This window comes from Sebastes fasciatus, chromosome 21 (assembly GCF_043250625.1).
Source record: "Sebastes fasciatus isolate fSebFas1 chromosome 21, fSebFas1.pri, whole genome shotgun sequence".
NCBI lineage: Eukaryota > Metazoa > Chordata > Actinopteri > Perciformes > Sebastidae > Sebastes > Sebastes fasciatus.
The window spans coordinates 22,544,933-22,557,427 of record NC_133815.1 but is presented as its reverse complement, the minus strand read 5'-3'; the positions used below and the strand labels follow the sequence as shown (position 1 = coordinate 22,557,427).

At 39.1% G+C, this 12,495-nt stretch overlaps 1 protein-coding gene across 2 annotated transcripts; it reads left to right on the top strand.

Moving 5' to 3' along the window:
* The first annotated feature begins 1,699 nt into the window (after nucleotides 1-1,699).
* Nucleotides 1,700-9,755, top strand: LOC141760024 (leukocyte elastase inhibitor-like). Of its 2 annotated transcripts, XM_074622630.1 has the most exons (10): nucleotides 1,701-1,840; nucleotides 2,706-2,887; nucleotides 4,966-5,073; nucleotides 5,927-6,067; nucleotides 6,293-6,410; nucleotides 6,497-6,639; nucleotides 7,794-7,871; nucleotides 8,202-8,291; nucleotides 8,379-8,559; nucleotides 8,718-9,755. In XM_074622630.1, exons 2-10 carry the CDS (start codon nucleotides 2,711-2,713, stop codon nucleotides 8,939-8,941), a joined length of 1,260 nt encoding a protein of 419 aa, XP_074478731.1. In that variant the 5' UTR covers nucleotides 1,701-1,840; nucleotides 2,706-2,710; the 3' UTR covers nucleotides 8,942-9,755. The 2 variants fall into 2 exon arrangements, with proteins under 2 accessions (XP_074478732.1, XP_074478731.1); XM_074622631.1 differs by lacking the exon at nucleotides 4,966-5,073 and having other exon boundaries at nucleotides 1,700-1,840.
* The last annotated feature ends 2,740 nt before the right edge of the window (nucleotides 9,756-12,495 follow it).

The window sequence follows — 12,495 nt, the reverse complement described above, 5'->3', positions numbered from 1 at the left end:
GTATGTAAATTGTCATCATCTGTAATTGAGTATAAAAAAATATTGAATTAGCTCTGTCTTTATGACATCTGAATGTCTTACAATTCAAAATTGAAGAAGCTATGTTGCTTGTGGTGGCATTGGTTCATAAAACATCTGATGTGGTGCACATTTAAACACAGGATCCAGGGAGCCATTCCAACAATTTATTAAAGTCAAGGTGGTTAAGTTGGATGGCAGTTGGTGGATGATTTTTTTCTATTAAAAAAAGACATTAACAGATGATATTATAAATCTCATAAATATAATACAAATTACAAATAATGAATTAGATCATTTTAACTTACATCTTTATGCATCCACAATCTGGAATTTGCCTTTTCTCCTTCACATATTAAACTCAGGTATCTAACATAACACAAAACAATCTGTTAACTTTCAACCAAATAAATTATAAAGGTACAAAAGCCATATCAAACTCACATCACTCTCTCTTTGTTCTGCCTGGAATTGTTTGGAGGGAAAAGGGAGGGTTAAGGCCTGGAGGGCAGACTCATATAATCTAGGGGGAGTTGTTTAATCAAGAGTGGAGTTTTATACCATGCCTGCAGGTGGGGTAGAGACTTGTGATTTAACAAAGATGTTCTCCTCTTTATCTAGAGAGAATTTGCCATCTGTTTGATGTTTAAACACTGGATTTTAATACCTACTTTACTATCACCCTTCAAAGAAAATTAAAGAACGGTCGCTATATTGTGACAGTACATGAAACAGGTAACCTGAAAAAAATCATGTGCCTCTGTGTCCTCCGGTGTCCTCCGGTGTCCTCCGGTGCTCCTAACGGCATCTGCAAGATTTCACATACTGGAGGAAAACAAGCAGTAAGAGCTGATCTGAGGTCTGCTGTCCATCAGAGCCATGAGGAGGTGCAGAAGTCTAGTTATCTCTCAGAACACTTGAATTACAATATGCTGAAAGGTTATTATGGAATTTTTCCCCAGTGATGCCAAAAATATACTGCCTACTGCCACTTTAAATGTACTGTTAATTTACCAGATAATTATACTGAACATGGAGTAAAGCCAGAAGTGTTTACATTAGGGTTTTACTGCTTCCAATGAATGCAGACTGCTTTGCTTTAACAAACAGAATAAAGAGTGTGGTATGAATCGATGTGTGTCATAAGTTTCTTTTCTTTTTTTATAAATACCTGTTTTTACTATTTTACAAATTTACTTTAAATAAATAGATATATCTTATACAGTCACTACAAGTCTATTGCATCATTTGACAAATAATGTTTTAAAAAATGCAGAGCTTCTTTTGTCAGTTTTTCCTGCTCTGCTCTGTGCTTTCCTTGGCACGATTCAACTCGTCAGGATCTATTTACTGCTCCCAGTAGACCACTTACACTTACACACCAAAAACTGACAATAACCTGATCTTTTCAGGTGGAATTTCATTTCATTCTCACTGTGCAATATCATTTTCCACTTGTGCAATTTTGTTAATAGTCTGTTTATTGTCAATACTGTATATACTGCTCCTACTTTTATACTTCCTTCTATTTAAATGGTTCATATTTTGCTACACTTTGTTTAGCTCTTTTGTTTTACTGTATTAGCTGATGCATCTTGTTTTTTGCACTATCCCCTTTGCTGCTGTACACTGCAAATTTCCCCACTATCTCCCCACAATATTGTTTCCTTTCGGCTTCCGTACAACGAAACATGAGAATGCGGAAGCTTCTCGGGGCGTGTCAGTCAGCCAGCTGGACAATAATAAAAGTGAGACTTTAACCAGTTTTACTGTGACTTAAACACTCCCGACCACCTGAGGAACAGAAGAAAAGTCTCTGTCAGTAAGTACAGCATGAATCTCAATCCGATTTGATCATTTAGTTAGTAGAAAAGTCCTGCTTTGACAGTGTTTTACTCATGTCTGGTGTTATGAGCAGAGTATAGTAAATGTGTATGTAATTGTACGTATAATGTTATATATATCTATCTAATGTAAAATGATATGTACATTCCTTGTGCCATACAAGAGCTTTGTTAACCATTTTAGCTGTTTTTATTCTATTAAAAATCCGGAAGTGTAACACTTTCTGGAATATATTATTATTATTATTATTATTATAGTTTTGTAAATATATTTACAATATGCTGGTAAATTTGGATACACACCATCAACTATAGCTAATTTCAATTAATTATATTATTATTATTATTATTATTATTATTATTATATTAATGATAACCACCACTAGTTTGCTTTTATTTATTACTGGTAAATTTGCATACACACCATCAACTATGTAGCTAATTTCAATTAATTATATTATTTTTGTTATTATTATTATTATTATTATCATTATTATATTAATGATAACCACCACTAGCCTACTTTACTTTATTACTGATAGGTTTATGTGGGTAAAGGTTGGAGTAGGTGAACCAATTGTTTAGAAAACTTGTATTGAATGAACTCTGCTTAGTGTAATGTGTGCTGAACTAAAGACTGAGTCTTACCGGTTAAGAAATTGTCTTAATATATCTATAAGGTATTTATAATCAGAAACTATCAATGTGATTGTAAGTTGACACATTTTTCAGTGGAGTTTGGCCCAACGAGAGATAGTGAGATAGCCTACTAATCAGATAAAGAGACAAAAGCATTATTTTAAATTTGTAATTTAATAATAAATGCTCTTCTCTTCTTTGTAGACACAATGGCATCACCAACCCCTCTGTCCAAGGCCAACACCAACTTCTCTCTGGCTTTGCTCAAAAAGTTCGGAGATGTCGACAAGACCGCGAATGTCTTCTACTCCCCTTTCAGCATCTCTTCAGCCCTGGCTATGGTGATGCTGGGGTCCAGAGGCAACACATCCACACAGATGTCAGAGGTACAATGCACAGTATATACACACACACACACACACACACACACACACACACCAATGTCTTTGTGAAAAGTAACACATTTATGGCGTTGCAGGTTGGTGCACTTAGTTCATAGTGATTTTGTGAAGCTTTATTGCTTTGTCCATCTGGTGGACAAAATTATGCAGATTTCCCACCGTAAAATTGCACAACATTAAAACACCACCACAAACTGTGTCTTCTGAGTTAGTTCCAAACAGCTCTGAAACAATTTCAACATCACACAAGATAGTTTGTATTGCAGGTGTGTATGCGCTCATTCAGTATGAATCACCAGTATTTTCTTTCCGCGTCAGTGCAAAATGACAAAGATCTGTTCTGTTCAGACTCTGACTAGGTTTTATGGTGGGTGGCTCTGTGTTGTGTTACTATAGGAACGTGAAACATAATATGGAAGTGTAAGGGCAATAAAGATATAGGTAAAGTAATCTGTACACCTTATCAGTTCCCTTTATGTTATGTGCAGCAGACATGTGTCTGACTGCCTGGGTGTCAATCGTTAGTAGTTCTCAAAGTTGAGTTGTTGAATGGATGCCAGCTGGAAGAATATTTGCAGTCCTCTATAATTAAACTCAATTATCCCCAATTAGACAATGAATAGTAATGACTATCATAATCATTACAATCACAGCTTTTGCTCTTACTATGCTCCCATGTACAATGTGGACAGTTGTAGTTGTTTTAAAACTGAATTTACGTCTATCCAGTGGTTTTAGGACATGAAAATAATAATTATGCATGTTTAGTAATATAGTTTGATTTATACTTTTACACCCTGAGGAGAATATACCCCCCTCACACAATGGCAGTCTGTACAATATTCGGTGACCTTTTTCTAAAGGATTGCTAAAGCAAAGCCACACCCAGATAACAAGCCGGACCGCTGATGGAAGTCTGAGTATGTGGGAGGAGAAGGGCGTCTTCACTCTAAATCTAGTCATTTGAACTAATAATATTGTGTAAGATTACAGAATATTGCAGAAGTAAGTGATTACAACATACTGTTTAAAGCAATTGTGATATCCGATATTTCCAATATGTTGTCCTTTTTGTTCCCTGCTGTCTTCTGATGCAATGACAGTAGGAGTATTACCAGGCTGTTTGACCGGGTCTGGGACAAAGTTGGTGTTGTATATGCAGCCTTTCATGAAAGAGTTCATTGTATAGAGTCAAGGAGCTGTGTCAGAACCTGTTTTGAATTGCGTCTTGTGTATAAAGGCTGGGCTTGTTCCAGAAGGTGGGAGCATTCAGCATCAGCCAAACGCGATGACTTCAGCTAAACTGCACCTGACCTGCACTAGGAACCAAAGCGTGGGGGGATAGTGTTAATGCCAGTGTCAATAAGAGGGTTAATGAGGCTTTTAAAGTTGAGTCTGGGATAAAGTTACCAGACTCAGTAAGTTTCAGGTAACGTACACAGCACCAAGACAAAAATCAAACTGATTTATGGTAGTTTTTTTCGGAAGTTGTTCTGCAGGTTAAAGAAAACTCAGAGGCGATCCTGCCTGTGTCATGAGTTCTGGTGATGAAACTGTGTGTGCATGCATGACTTGGTGAGTGAGAGAGAGTGGCTGTGTGACTTGAGTGTGCATGAGAGAGCAGAGGTGACAGTAACATGTGGCTGATTGTGAGGATTCGCTTTTTAGCAGCCAGTTACCAAAACTTCCAGTCAGTAGGCAGTTGGCCAACATTTGCTCTACAAATACTCCAGTCTGTTGAGGGGAATAGGAAATGTTTCAGTCAGTAATGACATCACCTAAGATTGCGAAAACTGGTCATTTATCTTCTTGCCAACCATTAACGTAATGGTTCCATAATCCATCCTATTTGTAAATGTGCATACACTGGCAAAATATGAATTTACTCACTTCTCTTGATCTGAAGTTTGACTTGGAATCACTTATGATCCATCTTCCCAATATAAGGGTAATGTACTGCACAAGGCCTGCGGTATCACTGCTGGGATGATATTATAACTTCCTGTACACAGCCAGAGACACGTGGTGTCTAACTTAACAGTCAACACAATTGCAACCCCTAGGTCCTCCGTTTCACTGAGGCAGAGAAGCCACAGCATGCAGAACCAGAGCAGATGATGATGCAGCAACAGCAGGCGAATATGTCCGTTCTGCCACCGCACCTGCGAAAGGTGGTAACAAAGCCAACAGTAGAGGAATGATAAACTAACTGGGGGCATTTTACTAACGGTCTGGTGTCGTCTGGTGAGGGGGAGCCTTGGAGACAAAGAACCGGTGGTTCCATAAAGAATTTCATGCTTTGTTTTCACTCTGCTTTGCTTGCTGATCTCCAATCTGCTGCTGTCTCGAACTGAATTTGGAAAAAAAGCAACAATGCAAGGGAGCCGCCCTAGTTGTGGGCTGAAGGTTTAGTGTGCATGTGTCCAACAGCTCGCATAGTGTTACATAATACACAGGAATGTAGTCCTGGCTTTCCTTTTTATGGTTTCTTCCCAGTATGCTTATTATCTCTTGCAGTTGCTGGAAACCAGTGTGAGTAGACTTAACCCTCGCTTATAACAAAAATTAGGAAAATAGCGTACACACAAATGTTTCCTTTGTATACAGTATATGCCTTATCCTATTATTCAGATAATACTCTTTTATGTGGTTAATACCAGATTTAACAAACGTCGAAATGATGGTTTATGTCTAGCTGATTTGGATGCACACCAGCCACAACATACCACCCTGAATTCAGCTGAATAAAAACCTTGGACATTTGTTTTTCAAGATAACCATGTAAATAACAACATGGTGGAGGGATGGCACCTGCCTTCATGTGAATGTTTCTGGAAAGTCTCGTCAAAGCTTGGGCAGGCATTTCCATGGGTTCTTTAAAGTCGGTGTTAAAAGTGTTCCCTTTTTCCACGTCGGTGTTTTATTGTATTTTCTTTTTGCCTTTTGCCTATATCCTATATTTTTCAGTCCGTGTTGGGATGATGCTCAATGCATCTCTCTAACCCTTGTCTACTTTGTCCACAGTGCCTGAAAACCCAGGATGTTCAGGATGATGTCCATGTTAGCTTTGCCCAACTGCTGACCGAGCTCAACAAGGCTGACGCTCCATATGCCCTCAGTGTTGCCAACAGACTGTATGGGGAGCAGTCCTACCAGTTTGTTGAGGTGTGTGCGTCTTCATGAGTAGGTGTGGTTTTGTTTACATACTATTAAGCTGGAGTGAATGAGAGGAATCTGTAAGCCTTGTAAGAAGGGACAATAGGCCAGCATACAAGCAAGTAAAACCATGAGAATACTTTTCTGACTTCTAATTCCACTAACTAAAGTTAAGCCAAGAGATTATTTTGTTTGGGTGATCAGAATCAGTAAATGTGTTGTCGATGATTCCAGGATTTCTTAGGACTAACCAAGAAGCACTACAGTGCAGAGCTGGAGTCAGTGGACTTCGCCACCAGCTCAGAGGCGGCCAGGCTCAACATCAACGAATGGGTGCTCCAGCAGACACAAGGTGGATCATACGCACAACAAACATGGAAACATGGCAATTGACATGCTTGATATTTCTTCACTTGATGTGTCAATTTTGTTCACCAGGTAAAATTAAGGATTTGCTGGCCGAGGGTGTGGTGGACGAGCTGACCAGGCTGGTGCTGGTCAACGCCATCTACTTCAAAGGCAACTGGAACAAGCAGTTTCGGGAGACTGAGACACGTGATGCTCAGTTTAATCTCAACAAGGTAGCACTGCTCAAAGAAAAACATTCAATTGACCCACACTGAGTGAAAGTCAGCTAAAGTCAGTAAATATGGGTTTTTAAAACGGTATTGCATGGTAGCGTATATCATTTGGGGAATGGAGGCTAATTTTGACTTCTTCATTGAAAGCAGTGAAAAAAGTTGAATGAAAAACATCAGGGCCCCGGCAGGAAACCTGACCATATGAAATGGTGGAAAGACATGGAGGGTGAAATTTGATTACTTAATAAAAAAGGGCGTTTGTCCGACACTTTTGTGTTGCATATTAGTCAAGCCTAGGAAGGAGCGTTTCCCAGTGGCTGAGTGTTAATCATAGGTTCCATTTGGTGTAGGAAGACGCCTTTCCTTAGACCACACGGTTCATAGAAAAAAGTTTGTTGCTTAAGTAAGCAGAGTTTGAGTCAGTAGACACACCTACTGTATGTAGTGGTACAACGTTGACAAATGGTTCACCAAAGTAAAACATGTTAAGACATTGGACTTTCCTCAGAGTAATAACAAGTGATTTAGCTTCATGCTGCATTAAGTGATTTTTAACCACGAAGTGACAGAAACACTGAAAAAGAAACTCAACAGGAAGCCTTGATACTGCATCAACTTTTCAAGCCAGGACCAGCAATCCTAGGGAGTCATTTTATTTCACTGTAAACACACTAACTGATGACCCAGAGATATCATGTGATACCAACATCTTTTTACCGTTGGCTCACAAGCCTTGTTAGAAGTGGGAACGTCCGCTATCTTCCACAGATATAAACAAAACATTCATTTTGGACCCGCCAAAATTTTTTAAATTATTTATTCACACTCATCTTTTTTTTTTTTTCATGAAAAGCCATACTTAAAAAATACATACCACATAAAAATGTAATCAATAAGACCTTTAACATCCAAAATATACTGTAAGTTAATGCAGTTTTGAATATACTGTAGTGCATTAAAGAGCAGCTGCCGTGCTTTGCCTCCTCCCTCTGGTTGACAGTTTCAAGTTCGTTGCACCTTTTACCACACCCAACAGTGATGTCACTATGTAATGACCACACCCTGCAGTACACTTCTACATCAACAAGGGGATGTGTACAAGATTCCAGTTGGTGTTAATTTTCTCTTTAAGCTTACGTTTTTGTTGTTTTCAGAATGACACTAAGTCAGTGAAGATGATGCACCAGAAAAGCAAGTTCCCTATCACCTACATTCCTGAAGTCAACTGCCAGGTAATGGAGCAATTCAGTTCGTTAATCAATTAATACAACATGTCAGTCCATCAACCATCTGTTATCTGACCAGACAACAATTGAATCATTTATAACATTTATTAATGAGGTTAAGCAGGAATTAATGAGATTTCCATGAATGTGAATGATTCAAAGGAGAATTGATGAGATTTTGGTTATGATCCATTTTACCAGAACTGTGAAACTGACACGGGTTTAGTTTGTTGCATGTAAACCCATAAACTATCTTGTTAATTCATAAAAATAACCAAACAGTTGTCAGACCAGTATATATATATATTTGCTGTAATGTTTTAAACCCTCTGACAGATCCTAGAGATGCCTTACAAAGGGAAGGAGCTCAGCATGCTCATCTTTTTACCCAATCAGATAGAGGACAGTACAACAGGTCTGGAGAAGGTAGGACACACTTGCACTTTCACACATAAAGAAACCAACAAGACACCGACAAACTAATAATTGAGTTTGTGTCCTGTCCACCCTTAGCTGGAGAGCCAGCTGACCTATGAGAACTTTGTAGAGTGGACTCGTCCAGACATGATGGATGAGACTGAGATCAGGGTGGGGCTTCCTCGGTTCAAGATGGAGGAGAGCTACGACTTGAAAAATGTCCTCGTCAGCATGGGCATGGTGGACGCCTTCGACATGTCAATGAGTGACTTCTCTGGTAGGACATGTGCTGGGATTATATTCATAATAGAACAGGCACCCTGAAACCTGAACTGGTTCCTGTCAATGTGCTCAACATTCCTGTCCATGTAAGGATGAGACCGTGAGGCATTATATTTTCTTTTTATTATTCCGTCTCCTTCTCTTCTGTGACAGGCATGTCTCCCGCCAACGACCTGGTACTGTCAAAAGTCGTCCACAAGGCTTTCGTGGAGGTCAACGAGGAGGGAACTGAGGCTGCTGCTGCCACTGCTGCTATCATGATGCTGCGTTCTGCCTTGCCAATGGCCTTCATCGCAAACCACCCCTTCCTCTTCTTCATCCGACATAACTCCTCCATGAGCATTCTCTTTGCAGGCCGATACTGCTCCCCTGAGTGAGCACATCGTTTAGAGCAGTGTTTCTCAACTGGAGGGGGGTTACAACACATCTACTATTGCAACAGTATATAGTTTTATTTTCGGTAATACTGGAAGAATGTTGAGAATCCCCACTATGGAGTTCCCTATAGCTAATCACACGCTGAGTTCCCGTCCTATATTTTCCCCACCAGAATGATGAGTAAAAACTGTGGTGTTGGTCTTGTCTGTGTCACTTCTTACATGAGTGAATGAATGATCCCGTGTTTATCCTGAACATTAGGTTCTTGCACTGTTTATCTTTTGCACCTAATATCAGCCTTAGTATCTTGATAACTTTATGTTTGCAATGCATGTATGGCCCTATTTGCTGCACCCCCACACCCTAGTTAATCTATACCATTAAAGTCTAGTTTATCTTATCTTAAACCTTACACCCTCTAAAAGAATTTGCCTTTTTCACAATTTCAATTATGCATCTTTTTTCAACCAGCCAGCACAGACTTTACTTTTATACCATATGAATATATGATGGTTGCAAGATTCTCCGCACTTTATCTAGAGAGCATGCGATTTCAGCGTTTTTATATATTCAGTTAACCAAAGAGAATAATGTGATGAAATCACATTGTCAGATAGATATGTCCTTGGTGATCACTGGAATTGTAATCAAGCAAAGTGCAGTTATTTGTAATTGTACCATTATGCATATAATGAATGAAGACTATAAAGGACAAGAGCTTACATGAAGGTTTGAACTGGCAAATTGAGTCCAGGATTGTTTTTATGTATCCTTATGCTTCTACATATGGAATAAAAGTGTGTGGTTCACTAATATTGTTTGTCTCGGGTCCTTTTTATTGACATTTTCTCATATCTGGTTCAGCCATGGGTAATAAAATCAGTTATTGTGGAAGTGTTAATACTACACTGGTTCTCTGTGAGATGTCTAATATATTATTTACTGTTAATGTTTAACCTGAACTAACAGTAGTATAATGCTTTGGTCAATGAGGAAGGATAAGTATATTATAGGAAGGACTTTTAGTGTCCTATACTTACAGGCTTTTATTTCCTGATAGCAAGAGTATTACATGTTCTTAAAAGAAAACACAGTTTGAACCCTCAAGACTGGGGCTTTTGCACAGTTCAATCATGCAGATCTAATAATATCTAAAATACAACTTTTTAAGGGGATTAAATGTACATGCAAGTGTCTTCTCTGACCATTGTAAAGAAACATTTTGCACATAGAAACAGGGGAAGAAATAATGCAGGCCTGCTGTTTTGGACACAGGTTAATTCTACATCAAGTTCAAGTTTAGTTTATTGATCACATACACATGGCAGTGAGATTCTTTGTTCCTCTCTCATCCCTGTATAATAGATAATCGATCAATTGAATAACAATAATGAAGTAAAATACAATCATCATTATAAACATATAAATATAACAGCAACAATAGCAAATTGTTCAATAAATATGAGAGGGAATATATACACAATTATAAAATAAATAACAGAATATACACCCACCTACATAGCCGATAAACAGATATATGCTGCATAATAGAGCAATGGGAAATGTAGTGTGTTAAATATAACATAGATGGAGAAGGGATTTGTCGTTGTCACAAAGGGGCCACATAATGTATGTCAATAAATGCATATTACTCCAGCACACTAGGTGGTGCTAATCAAGCCCCCAGGAAGTGTGCCGGTCGACGATCCCGACTTTCGTAGTGCCCAAATTAACCTGCAACTTCCGTGTCAGTCATGTAATGCACCGGGCCCAAAAAGACTTTTCCCTTAGACTTACAGTGGGAAAGAGACGTCTGTAACTCAGCAGATAATTTTTTTTTTAGGTGAATTAACTTCTCAGTACGAACACCTAAATGGCCCACATTTAAAAAAAATTTAAAGTTGTAAAATGAACTAATACCTGAATCCAGAGTTATTTTCCTCGGCATAATGAATGCGCATCAGACCCACGAGACTGCGCCACCCTGCGCACTCATGTGACATATCCGGGTTTTGCCCAAGGCCTATGGAAAGGAGGCTGGGTGATGCCTCGTATCTTTGGGGGTAAAACACAAAATCTGGTCTGCACTCGCCAAAATTGAGCCAATTCCAACGCACGACCGCAGCTTCAGTTACACTGCGCATGTGTTATACCCCAAGACCCATGTCCGCCCGTGACCTAGCCTCCATTCCATAGGCCTTGGTTCTGCCCATGGATGTATTAAAAGAACGGTTCTGCCCAATGTGTTTACCGCAAAGATATGACGCGTTGACAACGCGTGTTACGTCCACTAGGTGGAACAATAACTGAACAACCAAAGATTAGACAGAGTCAAAGTGAAGTGCAAAATTAAAGGTGTTTATTAAAGAAGACTAAAGGTTGACAAATGTGGTTAAGGTAGGGACAAAATGGTTGTGCCAAATAATCAAAACCAGGCCTAACTAAGTCTCTGCCTTCTTTAGAAACAACAAACAAAAGGCTGACTAAATTATCTAAAAAACAGCAGTTTACAAAACATACAGGGGTTGGCACCAACCAATAAATCTAGTGTTTCTAGACATGAACAAACTACGTGAAAAAGGTGTACAGGGTACCCCGAACTTACCTGTACCCTCTACCTCCTTACCATAAACCTTATCTTTTAATTTCACACTAGAACCAGATGTCTGCACAAGTCGAATACATTAGTAGAAATGAGTCAGAGAAAAAGGCAGCCCAGAGTGTGCTTCTTTTGAATGCTGCCCACGACAGCGATTGGCTAGATGGTAGGAGAGTGAGCCAATCAGCAGCTGAACAACTCTACACAGGTGGACTCCAATCACCTCCATTATCACTCAGTCCTGGAAGCACCTGCAAGACAAGGGGGAGGGGCAGAACAGAGCAGGAAAAAGGCTCTGCAGGCCTGTCTGGCCCTGCAGGCACAGAACACGCGTGACCCAGCCTCCTTTCCAAAGGCCTTGGTTCTGCCCGGTTCTGCCTGCCAGCTTCCTGCTAGCTGTTTGCGACTGTAATAATTAATATATTGGCTGTAATTCATCACTTGTATTGTCTTATAATACACCCATAGGCTGTATGCTGTAAGCCTGTGAATGTATTCATGCATTCCGTTAATGTAACATACGTTTATTAACATCTCTGTTCCCAAACAACCGGGTAGTAACTAGTTAACGTGCTTGCTGTATAATGCATTTTTGCCATCTTTTAATTGAAATATAAATATAATGTAGAGCAATGGTTCTAGCTTTATTAACAGTTAATTATGGAGGACAGAACTTGCCTAAATCAAATATAAATGAATAAATAACTCAATTTTTATGCCCAGCTCGTTCGAGAGCATAACAAATAAAGGAAGTCCACACAGTAACAGTTTAAATATGCAAATAAGTTCTTTAAAGATAATTTAACTGAAGCAAAATGAAGTCAATAAGGGTGTAGAGTCAGTTGTCAGCAGTTAGGTGTGGGTAATGGGTGCTGTGAAACTATAGGGCTAACCTAAGATACCTTTAACATAAGGGATAACTACATATAAGCAAAACCAAACAAAACGCGCTGG